At 38.5% G+C, this 17,367-nt stretch overlaps 1 protein-coding gene and 1 pseudogene across 2 annotated transcripts in view; both read right to left on the bottom strand.

Moving 5' to 3' along the window:
- Window positions 1-2,900: 2,900 nt before the first annotated feature.
- On the bottom strand, window positions 2,901-3,302 carry LOC109266273 (60S ribosomal protein L35a-like; annotated as a pseudogene).
- A 3,260-nt stretch (window positions 3,303-6,562) lies between these two features.
- Window positions 6,563-17,367, bottom strand: part of GAP43 (growth associated protein 43) — a 126,514-nt gene continuing 115,709 nt past the window's right edge. For both annotated transcript variants that reach the window (XM_019448072.1, XM_019448071.2), the window contains exon 3: window positions 6,563-7,267. In XM_019448072.1, coding sequence (XP_019303617.1) covers window positions 7,179-7,267 — 89 coding nt within the window. In that variant the 3' untranslated portion in view covers window positions 6,563-7,178. The remainder of the gene's footprint in view (window positions 7,268-17,367) is intronic.

Below are 17,367 nucleotides of genomic sequence, written 5' to 3'. Positions count from 1 at the left end.
AAACATAGCCGTGAGGAGTAGTGAAAGCCCAGGGGGCATCACAAATTGGTGGTTTGATTTGGCAGGCCAGTGTTATTCTCCTTTACTCTTCAGTTTATTTCCAGAGTGTCTAGGTAGGGCATGAATCTTTCAGTTTGGCACAGCACGGACCAGTTTTGAACCACTCCCTATTGTCTATATCCACATGTTTCACCATCTCTACCTTCTCTTGAAAGCAGGGAAACATCTTATCGTAATTCTATTAACTTCCTGGGAATATTAGACATTTAATTCTGAAGTCCTCATGGGCCCACATGCTCTCAAGCCTTATAGTCCCTGGGTATCACTAAGAGCCCAGATAGTGACAGTTTTGCCAGTCATCAGAAAATGTCTGTCTCGAAAACAACAATTCTAGCATTCTCTTTGGGAGTCTCAAGGACAGGATTAGGGTGGGTGCTCGCCTCAAGGGTGAAATTTAAGGTCACATCAAAAAAAATCAGTAATTAAGACAAACGACATATTTTTTTTTAAGTTTATTTATTTATTTTTGAGAGAAAGAGACAAAGCGCAAGTGGGGGAGGGGCAGAGAGGAAGTGAGAGAGAGAAAATCCCAAGCAGTCTCCAAGCTGTCTGTGCAGAGCCCAACGTGCACACCTCACAAACTGTGAGGTCATGACCTGTGAGCCAAAATCAAGAGTCAGATGCCTAACTGAGCCACCCAGGCACCCTGAGATAAATAATAATGCAAAATCAAAGTTAATGCAAAAATATCTGTGATAATCAAAATATCAAAATTTCAAATAAAGACAGGTTTCTGTCTGCATGTCTGTGACTCTGCATTACTGCACAATAACATCAGTCCTTTTCAATCAGCCTCCATTCCCTGACCCAACAAGGCAAAGAAACCCATGGCCACCAACAGGCAGGTTTATGATGGGTGACAATGGTGTGCCAACAGGTTGGGCAACGAACGTGGGCCTTTCTATAGACTCATGTCTAGACCTTTCATTAACCTTCCCACTTGGTTCAGGGTGTAGGATAATGTTTAAGTAAGTATATATGCATAAAATTGCACACTTTCCCCTTTACCTCAGGCTTCACTAAGGCACAGGGAAGAAGTTTTATTTTTTCTTTAAGTTTATTTATTTATTTTGAGAGAGAGTATGTGGAAGGGGCAGAGAGAGGGAAAGAGAAAGAATCCCAAGTAGGCTCCACACTGTCAGCGCAGAGCCTGATGTGGGGCTCGAACTCACCAACCATGAGATCATGACATGAGCCAAAACCAAGAGTTGAATGCTTAACCGATTGAACCACCCTGGCACCCCCCAGGGAAGCAAATTTAAAGTCTTCTGTCTATAATTTAGCAGTCTGTATGAAAATGTCTGTCTTGTGTGGAACAGTTTACAAAATATATTCAGCATGAGCCCATTTTAAATATCTACCTATATATTGATACAGATGTAGATAAATAGATAAGCAGATGGCCTTTAGGAAGAGAAGAAGGCAGATAAACAAGCAGACAAACTATATAAAACTATATCTCTAAATGTTAAAATGTTCAATTGTGGGTAGCAAATTGTGGATTATTTTTATCTTCCTTTTCTTATTTATATTGTTTACCTCTCTACAATGAACCCATATTATTTGGGCAATTAAACAATAAAATTATTTTAAGATTCTTTTGACAACCCTATGTGCTTTCATAGCCTGATCACATGCGATAAGATGTTAACCAGAGACGTTTTTCTTGGTTTGGTGCCATCTCGGAAACACTAAATATGCTGTAATTACCAATAACACATACCTGTAAAAAAAAAACCAAATCAAGAAGCCAGTCTTCTGGAAAATGTACATTCAACATGTGTTTGCCACTTTAATAGAATTCTCCAAGAGCATTTACTAACTCGTCATCTCATAGCTATAACCTTGCCCTCCTTCCTGATGACTACAAATTTGTTTCCAGGAAAACAGGACAAAACTGCAATTACACAGGAGTAAATATGTGACTGAAAGAGGTAGTGGGTGTGGATGCCAGCCTTACCTACATGATAGGCAGGCATGAGTTTTAATCCCCTAGGAAAAAAGTTAGGTGAGTTGTTGTTAAATAAAGCAAGCCCACATTTCTAATGCTTATTAGCTAACATTTAGCTGGAAGGGTCACCAATCGTTAAATTATTTTTATAGGCAGCTTAGCAGAAGCTGTGTTTCCATGACAACAGACAATGTATGGAAAGGTTAAAAAAAAGTTAATGGGATTTGTGGTGATCTCAGTAATGCTCTATGGAAATCACTCATTAATTTGATTTTCCTATTTCTCAGGCTTCCCTGCCAACTGCAGAACTGGATTTTCTGGGGCTGACTGATGTTGGATATTTCCAAATGCATTATTATGCATTTCTGAGAGCTTCACTGTGCCTTTTTCCTGAGGAGTTGAGAAGGAGAGTTTGGTAATCCCTCCCTGATCTCTCTATGAGCTGAATATGGGCAGGTGCCTCTGTGAAAGACCCATAGCACCCCTCAAACTGACCAAGGGAAGTGAAGGTTTGGTCAGAGCAGCAGGCACAAGTTTATCTTAATTTTCTTCTGGAATCCACATTAGCATGTTTGCTTATAATTAAATGTTTTATGAGGAAAGAGAAATCAGCCTACTTTCCAAGTTTCTGAACTGAGTCACTGGATGGATGATGGTGGAAAAGATTGAAGGATGAGCAGAGTGTGAGCAGAATGATAGGAATTGTATTATGTCATGACTGAACATTTTAGACCCAAAAGACTACTTCATGCAGACATGGCCATAGTTTTGCTATCAATAGAATATCAGGAATAGTGCTCAGAATATTATTTTATTACCATTTGAAAGATTCACCTGTTGGTGTTGAGGCCTTTTTTACTTGTCCTCAATGTAGTTTTAATTTTTTTTTTTTAACAAAAATACAAGAGAACAAATCTACACCTTTACTTATTTACTTTTCAGTAAGTTTAAATCCTTGAGGGATACAGCATCTCACAGGTTCTGTGGCCGATGGCTTTAGCAGGAAGCTTGCTTTGGAATTTGGCATGAACCATGCCACTGTTTCCATGAGCATGAGTTACTTTTCCCCAGATTACTCTGGTTTTGTTCAGCTTGCTACCAGGAGTCACTGTGTTGTTCCTTGCTTTGTACACATAGGCACATCTCCTGCCTAGACAGAATTCAGTTTCATCTACAGCATAAACACCTTCAATTTTAAGAAGAACTGTGTGCACTCCCTCTGGTTCCAGAGACCCTGCTTATGGCCAACAAAAGTGGCCTTGGACCACAGCCTTCCAAACATATTTGTCATTTTAGGGGTCCTGTTCCCAAAAGGCATCCACAGGCTCCAAGATGGTGGAAAGAGAAAGACCAACTTAGTTTTAATTTTTATTAAAGTACTCCAGATGTAGATGTTTTAAAGATTTCTGCTCTTTTTTTTTTTTTATACTATTTATTTTTGAGAGAGAGAGAGAGAGTCAGGGAAGGGCATAGAGAGAGGGAGAGGGAGAAAATGTCAAACACACTCCATACTCTCAGCATGGAGCTCATCACAGGACTCAAACTCATGAACCTTGAGATCATGACCTGAGCTGAAATCAAGAGTCATCTGCTTAACTGACTGAGCCACCCAGGCCCCCCCAGATGTAGATATTTTAGAATCAACAAATTATGTTGCTTTCTGAACAGAATTTAGAATCTATTTATTTCCATATCTTGAATGGTCTATACTTCCTAGTATCACATTGACTTTGTGTGTGTTATGTATGTTAGAATCACATTGTTTTGTATCAATGTGAGGCTGCAATTATCCTTAGTATGTCTTTTAGGATTATTATGAGCTTCTCTGATGTGTCCTTCTCCACCTTAAAAATTCTATTAAGGAACCAAGAGTTTACAAAGCAAATAAAAACAGATATTCACAGGGGCACCTGGGTGGCTCAGTTGGTTAAGTGTCCAACTTCGGCTCAGGTCATGATCTCTTGGTTTGTGAGTTCGAGCCCCATGTCGGGCTCTGTGCTGACAGCTCAGAGCCTGGAAACTGCTTTGGATTCTGTGTCTCCGTCTCTGTCTGCCCCTCCCCCACTTGTGTTCTGTATCTTTCTATCAAAAATAAATAAAATGTAAAAAAAAAAAAAAATTAAAAAAAACAAACAGATATTCACATGTAAAAAAACCAGAATCCCAACTTTGACCAGGAAGACCACTAAACAGTGTATATTAATATAGACTTACAATGCTATTGTTTTCAGTGTGACCATGAATTCAGTGGAAGAAGTTTAGAATTATCATTTGAAAAAGAAGTGATTTTTTAATTTTTGTTTTACTTTTATTTAAATCCAAGTTAGTTAACATAGTATAAGAATCGTTTGAGTAGAATTTAGTGATTTATCCCTTAAATATAACACCCAGTGCTTATCCCAACAAGTGCCCTCCTTAGTGCCCATCACCCATTTAGCCCATCCCCCGACTTAACACTCCTCCGGCAACCCTCAGTTTGTTTCTCTGTATTTAGGAATTTCCTATGGTTTGCCTCTGTGCTAAGTTACAAGGATGTTATTTTGAGGTATAGATTTGGGAGGTAAGTAAAAGCATTTATCCTACCAAAAAAAACTTTAAGGTAAAAGAATGCCTAAACAATATACTGCCAATATGGCTCCAACCCATGAAAGACCTTTATCAACATCATATCCCACACCTGTTGAGACCCTAATCGGATTATGGTTAAGTCCCGGATACTTACTCCAAAGTCTTCTGTGGAAATCATACCAACTCAGAATGAAGTAAAAAACTCTTTTAAATTGGTTATATTAATGATGCTTCCTGACCCTTTTCTGTGTGGTTTTTCCTCCCAATTAAAAGTTTCACTCAGTATCAGTGGCAAGGAAAGACCCTTTGATTCGGTAAGGACTCATCCCTATGTGACATCAGCTTTCTTCAAAACATTAAATAGGCACCAGCTCCACACAGAGCCGAGTAGAGTTCCTAAGGTATAAGTTGTTCCTCCTCAGATCACTTATTTCCATGATCTTCATTATCATGAAGGCTTTGACATAATTTTCTTTTCCTTGCTAGGGAATTCTATGTGCAGATGAGTGTCAGAAGCTGAAGGGAGTCCACTGGCCATGTTTGTCTATGGTGGGGACTCAGGGTCAGGGCAAAGTATGACTTGTTAGGAATTTGAACCAGGATTGATCTAGAAAATTTAGAGTAAAAAAGAACAGAATCAGACACTTCAGGATTTAAGAACATTGCTGTTTCTCATGGGAGCTGTTTACCTTCTAATACAGGGTACTTAGAAAATGGAATTAGAAGGAAATTTGAAAAGGATGGGTGCTAATGTACAACTTTTTAAAATATAGTATCACCATTGCAGGAACAATGATTATGAATAATCAAGAATCTGATAGCTGACTTGTGTGGAGATACATCCAATAGAAATATTAACTTATTAAAACTGAAAAAGATAGAATGTACTGCATCAATACATGTATTAAAACAAAAGCCAGGGACAGGGTGCCTGGTGGCTCAGTCAGTTAAGGTTAAGCATCCGACTTTGGCTCAGGTCATGATCTCATGGCTCATGAGTTCAAGTCCTGCATCAGGCTCTGTACTGACAGCTCAGAGCCTGGAGCCTGTTTCAGATACTGTGTCCCTCTCTTGCTCTGTCCCTCCCCCACTCATATTCTGTCTGTCTGTCTCTCTCTCTCTCTAAGAATAAATAAACATTAAAAAAAGCCAGCAGTTTCTAGGAATTATGTATGTCTCTATAATATTTAACTTAGCAAAACCTAGAATAGCTTTCCATTGGATACTTCTCCAGAGTCATGAAAATATTCTGAAGTGATTTAAGTCTTAGTGCCTGTTATGAGTTGAATTGTGCCCCTCCTCCCCAAATGCATATGTGACCTTATTTGGAGATAGGCTTTTGACAGAGTTAATAAAGTTAAGATGAGTTCATTATGGGGTCGAGCTCAATAAGATTGGAATTTTTACCAATCTCAGTTTGTGACCTTGAGCCCCACACCGGGCTCTGCGCTGACAGCAAGGAAACTGCTTAGGATTCTCTCTCCCTCTCTCTGCCTTTCCCCAACTTGTGCTTTCTCTCTTTCAAAATAATTAAATAAAGTGTTTAAAAAAGGCAGAGGAGGGGATGGAATTTGAACATAGAGATATCCACTGGTGATGTAAAGAGACACAGGGAGAAGGTGGTCATTTACACATTGAGGAGAGAGGTCTGAAACAGATCCTTCCCTCCCAGCCCTCAGAAGGAACCCACTCTGCCAACACCTTGATTTCGGACTTCTGGCCTCCAAAACTGTGAGAAAATAAATGTGTGTTGGTTAAGCTACCCAGGCTGTGGTACTTCGCTATAATGCCTCAGCAAACTAATACAGCACACAACAATCCCATCAAGGACCAAAGCAATTGGTCCTGACTGGAGGCTTAGGCTTCATCCTTCTTTCCCTTATCAGGGTGACTGATGTCAGACTGGGAAGCCAGAGAGATGAAATGTGAGACGGCACTATGTCAAATCAACTAATGAGGAAAAGAAACACAGAGCCACTGGAGTTTGATTACTCTCATGATTTATTAATATTCAGATTGAAAAAGGAGCCTTAGAGCCGCAAGTTACGCTAATTGGCACATTTGCTTTATTTTATTTATGTATTTATTTATTTATTTTCAAAACAAACTGGGTTTTTGATTTTTTTCCTTTTTGTTCATTCCATCACATTAAAAGGAGGAAAAGAAAAATGGTTTTGAATTCACTCGATATTTTGGACTCCTCAGATGAACGGAACATTGCACACACACTTGGAACAGAGAGAGATAGAGAGGAAAGTGGACTCCCACAGGGCCACACGCACCAGATCAAAAAACTTGGATACAGTGCAAGAATTTCCCGAAATGATTGGATCATCATTACCAAAAACTCGCCATAACAACACCAAGAAACAAAAAATGTTTAAGCCACACTGTTTGACTTGGGATCTTTCCTGCTTTTTTTTTTTTTTTAAATGTTTGCCACACAGAGAGAAAGAGGGCTAGTGGGTAGGAGAGGACAGACTCACGGACGTGAGCAGGACAGGAAGGGGAACTTCAGAGTGGAGTTGAGAAGAGGGGTGGGGAGAGACAGGGTTCAGGAGAGGGGAGAGTGGGGACGTGGAAAGCCATTTCTTAAAGTTCAGGCATGTTCTTGGTCCGCCTCACGTTCTTCTCCTTTACCCTCATCCTGCCGGGCACTTTCCTTAGGTTTGGTTTCATCTACAGCTTCTGAGGAAGAAAACAAGAGCGGGGAGGGGAGAAAGGGGTTAGTATTTTGTCTCATCTCTTCATATGATAGTGCAATGCATGTCTCTTTTTCATACCATTTCATAAGAGATTTAAGATAAAAAGAGATTATTGTTATCTCAGTAATACAATTTCCAAGTTCAGAAGGGTTTACCTCCAGGAGGCTCTTCAGTGACATGTATGGAAGAGCTCAGGAACAAAGCTGTGATATTGGGGGAAGGAGCCACTAAACAGAAATTACCACAGTCTTTAATCTCTCAGCCTTGCAATCAAGATATCCATACACAGGCTCTTCAAATAAGGAATTGACAACAAGCTTGTATCTCTTTTCAGTCCATGGCAAACTGATTGTGACAGATAGTTTCTGTGGATCGTTGAACAGCCATTCCAACTCTCTCACCTCTTATTAGTGGTGTCATAAAGGCTGGAAAGTAAAATAATTGCGTTTCCAGATCCCCTTGAAGCTAGAGGTATCCGTGTAACACAGTGATGGCCAATTAGATAGAGACAGAATTCCTTGAGGAGGACCCCAGAGAAGGTCTTTGCTTTACTTTCTGTTATTCCTGATAACTGAGACATCAAACGATACCTGGTAGTATAGCAGCTATCTTGTGACCATGAGGACAAAGACTATACACTAAGAATGGTGGAGCAGAAAGGAGAAAAAACTATCATTGAGTGACCTATCAGTCTCAGATAACTTTACCTCAGACTTTTTCTTGTTATGTGAGATAAATAAACTTTAAACTAAACCATTATAGTAGCTTTTAGTTTCTTGTAGTCAAGAATATTCCAACTGAATATACTAATCCATAAGGCAGTGTGCTTTGTTTAACATGGAAGACTGTGTCTTTTTAAAGGATAGTTTCTTCCTCAGGAAGCAAGCAAATTTTCTAACTTTTCTGCCTGGTTTCCTGATAGAACTCAGTCAATTGATTTCATGTGACAGATGGTTCACTAAGATGCCAGCTAGTGGAAAGAGAATTCCTTTGCCCTGAAATCACCCATATTGCTAACCTAAATTCCTTGTGTTGGGTGTCCCCCAGATTATCCCTGGTTTCAATAATTTGCTAGAAAGACACACAAGACTCAGTATATAGTCCTATTCATGGCTATAATTTGCTACAGTGAAAGGACACAAAACAAAATCATCAAAGGGAAAGTTGTATGGGGTGAAGTTTGGAGGAAACCATGCACAAACTTCCAAGAGCCCTTTCCCTATGGAGTCATACAGAATGTGCTTAATTCCTCCAGCAATAAACTGCAACATGTATGAGATGTCAGCCAACAGGGAAGCTCATCTGAGCTCACAAGTCCAGAGTTCTTACTGGGGGCTGGTCATGTAGGCACCCTCTGCCTAGCATGTACCAATTCCAGACTCCCAGAAGGAAAATGGATGTCCAGCATAAACCACGTTGTTTGCAACAAGTGTTTAGGCACAGTAAAGACTCTTAGTTAGGAAATGGTGAGACCCTTCTCAAAATTCAAGTTCCCAGATTCCAGCCTAGGATCAACTTTACAGGCATCCTAAGAAGTGAGAGATTTTGAGACTAAAGAAATCGAGGCCTTTTAGGAGACCGCTAGAACAGTTCACATAAGTGTATGTTTCTTTCAAATCAGTCAACTCTATATTTATATTCAGATGAAGTTCAACATCTACATACAAATAAGACAACTGCTGGAAATATATTTTTGGAATTCTTTCTTTGGAACAACCATCTAATAATATTCTTTTAAATCTGTCAGCAGCAGAAAATGTTTATCTCCTTGAAAATAAATTTGAGTTTTAGAATCAAATGAGGCTGGACTGGTAAATAAGGTAGCAGCTATGATGGTTCATTTTAATGTTACAACGACTAATTTTTGACCAAAATTTTTAAGTCTGATTTATTTTGGGAATTTGTAGCTGACTATCAGTCACTTTCCAAATGTAATTATTATACTAAGGCTACCTACTATTACTCATAAAGCCATTTTATTGGGCCTAGCCTTCTTAAGCGACCATTATTACTCTTAAAGAACTGGGATACCAATCATATTTTTCAGGAAAAATTTTTGTATAAAACTAACTCAGTTCTGATCATTGAAATACTCTATGTACCAGCATTGTCCCTTGTGGATTATAGAACTCTGGTGAACTAATGAATCAGCTAATTTTCTGCCAGAAGAAAGCTTTCAGGTTTATTTCAGTGAGTTTTTTGTTTTTGTTTTTGGTTTTTTGTTTGTTTGTTTTTTATAGCAATCTGGAATTTGCTCAGAGAATTACTTAGTTCCTTAGCTCTACTCAAACTTTTGGATACTACAGGTATCCCCAAGGTGGTTTACTATCCGTATCACCCAGGAAACAATGAATTTAGTGCCCTCTTCAAACTGCAAAAAAAACAGAACATTAATTTAAACTGGCCTGAAGCATATAGAAGTTTCAGGTGTAGGAACAAGACAAGACTTTAAGCCTTTCTACCTGAAGTAAAAACTTGGGAGCTATGAGGTAGATTTAAGGGAGGTTGGGGAACTTGAGAGAAAAGGTGGAAGCAGAATGTCTGTTTATAGAAAAGGAAAGAACATTCCAAAAGGAAAAACAAAAGAACAAAGATTCAGGTAATTCTGAAAAGCAGCCACACTTTCTGTCTTCTGTCAGAGTGGAATCAGGTTAAATTCTCCCAAATGCCTGTACTTTCTCTTGTCATCCTTTGCCTGGGCCTGGGGGAAAGAGTGAAAATGGCACCCATCTCTTTATTCTGGCAGGAAGTGCTGCTGTCCACTCCCTGTTAAGAGAGCTTCAATATCTATATATTCTTTCCTTTAAATGCTTCAAAATATTTGAAATATACTTACTTATTCATTTACATGTTCAATAAGTTGTTATTGAACACCTGTAATGTGCCAGACATTTTTCTAGATATTGAGAAGAGGTGGAAAAAAACATTTAAGACTCATTTAAGTCTTTCACAATATACCTTTAACAGACAATGAAATCCATAATCATAGAATGGCAGGGAGAGAGGCCTCAAAGAACATCCAGTCACCAGACACAACTCTTTAAGGGTAACAGCAATTTCATTTTTGCTCAACTTTGAACCCCCTGTGTCTAGCACAGAACCTAGTGCAGGGAAGGCCCTCAATAAACATTTGTTGAATGAAAGAATGGATAGACATCCTCACTTCATAGATGAAGAAGCAAAAGTCCAGATGTTTCCCTAAATCATACAGTTTTCTCATGACCTAGCCAGAACAAAAACCTAGAACTTCTACTAGTCTCAGTTTCCCATTACATCAGGTGGTCAAACTCGACCAGAGAGGGTCAAGATCAAATCAGTTTTATTCAGCACTAGAAACAGGTAGCTAGGGCCCACAGGCTTTTAGTGATCTAAAAAACTTCTGAGATTAAAAACAAACTGTTGGCTCCAAAATTTAAAATAAAAAACATAAGATTAAAACTGATGAAGTTCAATTAGTTGACTACAAAAGGGACCATGTCAGTCAACTAGCTGGAACTCAACTGAATACATATAATTATATACACATTATATTTTATACGAGGTTAGATTAGTTTTTTATTTACTTGATATTACTGAATACTGAACAAAGGAGTCATCTCTGTGTTAGATGTAGGGATGACTAGCTGGTAGAAATAATATGTGTCAAGTCAGTGGATTCAGCTACATTTTTATAGGCCACCAGGAAATTATGGAGAGAAAAATATGGAGGAAGGAAACAATACAAAGTAAGAATCTTCCCCAACCACAAAAGCAGAACAAGAACTCATAATGATATATTTTTTAAAGCATACACAAAAACAGAAACAAGCAAACAACAATATGAAGCACATGCCTGCTCTAACCAGATCCACTTGGAAGGGAGACTGTGTATGAGTTTGTGAAAAGTTTTAACCTTAGACAAAGGGAAGTTATTGGAAACAGAATCCAAGTTATGTATAAATGGGTCCATTTGAGCGTGAATGCCAGAGAGAACTTCTGGATATTGCTAACTTGTTCCTTCTCCCTCGAATGCCAATTCTAAACAAGTCACTGTAGTTAATAAGTGATGTTGACCATAAACTTATATATCTACAATTTCTTACCTGTTCTATTCAGCAACCTCACTCCCTGGAAAGAATCACAAATGACAACTTTCCTGGCCCTTTGTATAAAGTGTTTAGCTATAGCTAACATAGTTGAGCACCTCCTATAAGCTCACAACAATTCTACATGTATTTGTGTCATTTCATTTAATCCTTACAGCTCTTTAATCAGTCCATTTTACAGTTGGGGAAGCTGAGGTACTTAGTGAGATGAAGTTACTTACCTAAGTCTGTACTGTTTGTAAATGGCAGCAGTGAATTTCAAACTAGGACAGAGACATCTAGGCAGCTTCTAATTTAGATTCCTCTCCCTGCCCTTATCTTTGCCCAAGAAGGATGGGTGGGCTCAGAGAGGGAACCAGAGCAGGGGGTCCACAGGTGCCTAGGCCTGCAGCCCACACAGTTCAAAAACTGGTCTTAATACAAGCAGCTCAGAATGGAGGGAAGAATCTTGATTAGTCTTGAACAATATGAAATCTGGTCTTGGCACTCTCTGGCACTAATTACATAATTATAAATGCTAGAGATGAGTTAATATGTAATCTTTAGTATTTTGTGCAAAAACTTTGATCACCATGGTGAGTGTCAGAGATAAATGAATGGCTGAGGCCAGCTGGTCACTCCAATTATCATGATCCAATTAGGGTAAATAATCACATTCCCCATCTAGAGGATCAACCTCCCTCTGAGACAGTTATTGCTTACAAAGAGGCGAAGAGGCAGTGGAAGCTAAAGACTGAATGAGATTTTCAGACCGAGTGACACAGAACAAGTGAGTGCAAGTAAATGGGCCCAGAACTGGCAAAAGGGGAAAGGCTGAAGTCATTAATGTGATTGTTGAAAGTCAGCAAGTTAAAGAGTAGAAAGTGCTTTTTCTTTTTCAGTTTAGCTCTGAATAGCAATTTTGCTCATATTAAACATGGAAACCTAATATTATTAAGACATTACAAGAAAGGCAAGATTAAATGAATCATAGGTTATACATGTACCAGATGACCAGTGAACGTATTTTCATTAACAGTCATTACTATTCAATACCTAGTAATGGTTTCTCCCCCCCAAATCAGTCTTCACCAAGGGAAATCAGCCCCACAAATCCAGTTTTATTATGAGGCATAATGTATCCTCCCAAACAAATAAAAAAAACCAAACACCCAAATCCAAAAACTGATGATGCATTTTAGTAGTTTGGTCTAAGGGGGGAGGGGGGGACTATTTTTTTTTAATGAAATTGGGCAGTGTTTTATAATTATATATATTTAATTATTAAATATTTAAATTCTCAAAAACTATATATAGTCACTTTGAACAGGTGATGTTAGCTTCTGGTAAAGACCTATAAAATTCTCTGGCACTAGCATTTTAACCTTGACAAAAACATTACTTCTTTCAGACCCAAAGACCTCTTAGAAATGACCATGTTCATTAGAAGTCTCCATGAATTTTATCATTTCTGTGTTAACTTAAAAAGAAAGTTAGCATCATAGAAAGTAAAGTCATGTATTCTTAATGTTCTGGAGTTAAACACACTAAAAAAGGGAAGAAAAAGTGTGCTGCTCATTTATTCATTTATTTATTCAGTGAAAGGTCCTGAGCCTATGTGCATTCTACATGTTTCAAATATAGCAGTGGTGCTATAGCAATGAAAACACCAAGTAAGATAAGAATCCCTACCTTCCTGGAAATTATACACCAGTTAATCACTAGCACATTTATATGGCAGTGTATTGTTTGTTGGAGAAGGAGTGGTAAAGGAAAAAGTGGTAGCTGGACAAGAAGCACTCAGCCCAAAGGGGTGTAATTTCTCCTGGATTTGTAAAGTTGAGTATCTTTAATAAGTTTCTAAATACGGAAAACCCTGGTAACTTTCACATTCTCAATCCACAACCATCATTCCTAAGGAAGATCAAGACCACATTAAAACAGCAGTAAAGGGGCACCTGGGTGGCTTAGGTGGTTGACCATCTGACTCCAGCTCAGGTCATGATCTCATGAGTTTGCCCCTGCATCAGGCTCTTTGCTCTTAGTGCAGAGCCCGCTTCAGACCCTCTGTCTCCCTCTCTCTTTCTGCTCCTCCTCCCACTCTCTCTCCCTAAAATAAATAAACATTAAAAAAAAAAAAACCAGCAATAAAGATGGAAGTCATTTCTTTATGTATTTGAAATAGTGTGGTGGTAGCCTTAAAACAGTAAGGGGACCCAGGTGTATGATTTCACAGTGGTGCTTGAAAGATGTATGCAAATTGGCTCTCTGATCCTTACTGAAATAGAGTCTAGAAGCAGCTCTTGACTTGATGCATCCCATTCATTTCCTCGAAAGGGTGAGAATAGCACGTCTGCACATTCTGTCGGGAGCAGATACCAGGAGCATATGCAGCAGCGGCTGCTCGCGTGCTCAGTCGGGCAGTTCGGCTGCAGTGCTGTTGGAGGGATGGCGGTGTTCCCAGCTGCTATTGCCTACCCTGAGCTCTAATGGCCCTGTTTACTGGCTCCAGTCCAGGCCCCTCCTCAGCCCTACATTACTGAAATTAGGTTGAGTGGATTTCCGAGTAAAACATTATCTCTTGGGACCTGCCCAGCTCTCCCCAGCCTTGTCAACATTGATTAAATAGAAGCTGCTATCATCCTGGGGCCATGCCTACAATTACTCTACCAACCACTCCAGGCTGGGGTGTTTGCTTTCCCTTTTTATTTTCACTTTTCTTAAATATTAAACGTTATCACCTCAAAGGCTCAAAGGAAAGTAACAAAAAAAATTCTGAAGCTAACTCACACATATCCCTTTGTCACTTACATGGTCTTCCGCTGGAGCTGTGTGCCAGATGTCAATCTGGAGCCTGGATCATGGCTTTTGGTGGGCACTGGGATCCACATTTTGACCTTCACTTTTGGCCACTTTTTAAATCTTGTTTTACATTTTAAATTTCTTTCAAAGCATTGAGCCAGGATACACCATTTTCATGTCAGCAGAATGATGCAAATATTACCTATGCCCCCCACCTCTTGCTTTTTGAGCCTTCGAAAGAGAGGATAATTCTATTGCTTCTAACACTATTCACTTGAGGATTTTAAAGAGTAGCAAGCAAAAATTTAATCAAAGAGAAAACTCAAAGGCAGCATGATGGTGGGGTCCCAATGATATCTGAAACTACATACACATGTTTACTTTTCTTAAAAGTTTAGGCCTAGAACCAAGCTGATTTGTATTCTAGCCTTGACTTTGCCACCAATTAGTCATATGATCTCAGAGAAGTTATTTTTCCTTTCTATAAAATCTATACAAATTCTATAAAAACATGAATAGTGATTATTCCACCTTATTGCAGGCAGGTTGTTTGGAGGTTGAAACAAGAAATCTGAAAGGACTTCATAAAATTTTAAATGCAGAATGAAGTACATTGAGACTTAAATCCAACCTGTGAGATTTGGGTAAAAAAGACCCATCAAGTTTAATATTCTTATCCCAGGAAGATAAGAACCATTTCCCAAAGGAAAACAAAAAACAAAAAACAAAACTTCTTTCTCAGATAATTGCTTAAGAGGACTTCTCCACTAGAATATTCCTGTAGTCTCTGACTCTGATCAGAAAATAAGGATACACGTGATGTGTTAATAAATAATAATAAATTTAGTTAAATTTAGTAGATGTGTTAATAAATAATAAACTCAGTTACAGAAGTTAGGAAAGAATCTAGGATCTCTAACGTTTGAAATGAAAGTCAGTGTTTTTTTGGTCTCTCTCTTTCCTTCCTTCCTTCCTTCCCTTCGTTCTTTCTTTTCTGAAAAAAAAATGACCCAGAGATTTTTGTTTTGAAAAAATTAAAACAAAAGCCAAAGAACATACAAGTTGACTGGCCTTGAAAACTTCTTAAACAATCTCAGTAGAAAATGTCTGCCAAATCAAAAAGAATGAAATCTTGCCATTTGCAATTACGTGGATGGAACTAGAGGGTATTATGCTGAGTGAAATTAGTCAGAGAAAGACAAAAATCATACGACTTCACTCATATGAGGAATTTAAGAGACAAAACAGATGAATGTAAGGGAAGGGAAACAAAAATAATATAAAAATAGGGAGGGGACACAACCTAAGAGACTTAAACTGGAGGGGTTGTGGTAAAGAGGATGGGCTAAATGGGTAAAGGGCATTAAGGAATCTACTCCTGAAATCATTGTTGCACTATATGCTAACTAACTTGGATGTAAATTTAAAAAGTTAAAAAATTTAAAAAAAAGGAAAATGTCTGCCAAACCACCAAAAATTAGTGTTCTAGCTTCTGCCCCCATTAGAAACATGCAGAAAGATTTTAAAAATTGCAATTTATGTGTCTTGCATAGTTGCCCTAAATCATTTTTGGAAAAAGATGGTATAAATGAATAAAATTAAACAGTGTTAGCATTTCTTACCATTCTCATAATGAATAAGTCAACTTTTAAAAGTTAAAAGTGACAACAAAATTGGAGGAGTTTTACTCTAGCATAACAGTCAAGGCAATTCACCACCTCATTCTTCCCCTCAGCTAAACTACGTGCCAAATGGGCAGTGGAAGCTGGAGATCTAGTGAGACACAGCTTTCTGTTAGTCCACAGGAGGAATGGAAGATTGGGAGTCAGCATGAACAATCCATGGCTCCTCGGACACTGAGAAATATGGAGAAAGGTCACATTAAGGATAGAAAAGTGATGCTGTGATATTGAGTGTTGCTAGTAATGATGATCAGAAACAGTTCAGCCTAGAAATTAAGTTTTTCCCCTTTTTTTTGTGGGGAATTTTTTAAATAGTTCAAAATGCCATCTAATAGGAGTTCAACTCTGCATTGCCCCCTTATCACTTCACAGTAGCCCAGGTGAGGAGAATCCTAGCTGGGAGAAAGGCTTAGCTGCATGTCTCTAGCCTTTATAAACTCCATTGTCTTAGAGGCTAGGAAGATAACATTAAGGTGAAAAATCTGACAATAGATAAAACCAGTGGTAAGATCAAAAGGCATTTAAAAAATGTTAAAACACTCTCACTGGAAAAATAAAAGGGAGCATGATATCTGGAGTAAGACTCTTTAATTGTACTGAGAAGATACATTTGTGGACTCTGATTTCAAAATGGAAGAGGTTCCCTTTAATCAGAATAAAAGTCATATTCATCTTCAAGAACCAACTTCAAATCAGGAGCCCTGAATAATAGTACTGCCTTTTCCATTTTGCTAATTTTATATTACAGATCTTCCTCGACTTACAATGGGGTTATATCCCCGAAACCCCATTGTAATTTGAAAGTATCATAAGTTGGGACGCCTGGGTGGCTCAGTCAGTTAAGAGTCCAACTTCGGCTCAGGTCATGATCTCGTGGTTTGTGGGTTTGAGCCCCACGTCAGGCTCTGCGCTGACAGCTCAGAGCCTGGAGCCTACTTCAGATTCTGTCTCTCCATCTCTCGGCCCCTCCCCTGCTCATGCTCTGTGTCTCTCTGTCTCTCAATAATAAATAAACGTTTAAAAAATTAAAAAAAAAAAAAGAATCATAAGTCAAAAATGCATGTAATACATCTAACCTACTGAACATCATAAATTAGCCTTGCCTATCTAAAATGTGCTCAGAATACTTACACTAGCCTGTAGTTGGGCAAAAATCATCTCACGCAAAGTCTATTTTATAATAAAAGTGTTGGATATCTCATGTAATTTATTGGATGCTGTCCTGAAAGTCACAAACAGAATGCTTGTATGAATACAGATGACTGTATGGGTGCAGAATTGTCTCAGGTGTATCGGTTGTTCACCTCTGTGATCGTCTGGTTGACTGGGAACTTCAGCTCTCTGCCACTGCCCAGCATCATGAGAGGATCGTACCACATACTGCTAGCCTAAGGAGAGATCAAACTTCAAATTACAGTTTCTACTGAATGCATATCGCCTTCACACCATTATAAAGTCAAAAAATAGTAAGCCAAATCATTATTAAGTCAGGCATCATCTGTATTCATATTTCAAGATTTTTTTAGTGAATGAAG

Source organism: Panthera pardus, unplaced genomic scaffold, assembly GCF_024362965.1.
Source record: "Panthera pardus isolate Hobbes unplaced genomic scaffold, ASM2436296v1 HiC_scaffold_16, whole genome shotgun sequence".
Lineage (NCBI taxonomy): Eukaryota > Metazoa > Chordata > Mammalia > Carnivora > Felidae > Panthera > Panthera pardus.
Note: the sequence above shows the minus strand (reverse complement) of the source record. Positions and strands in the feature narration are given on the sequence as shown.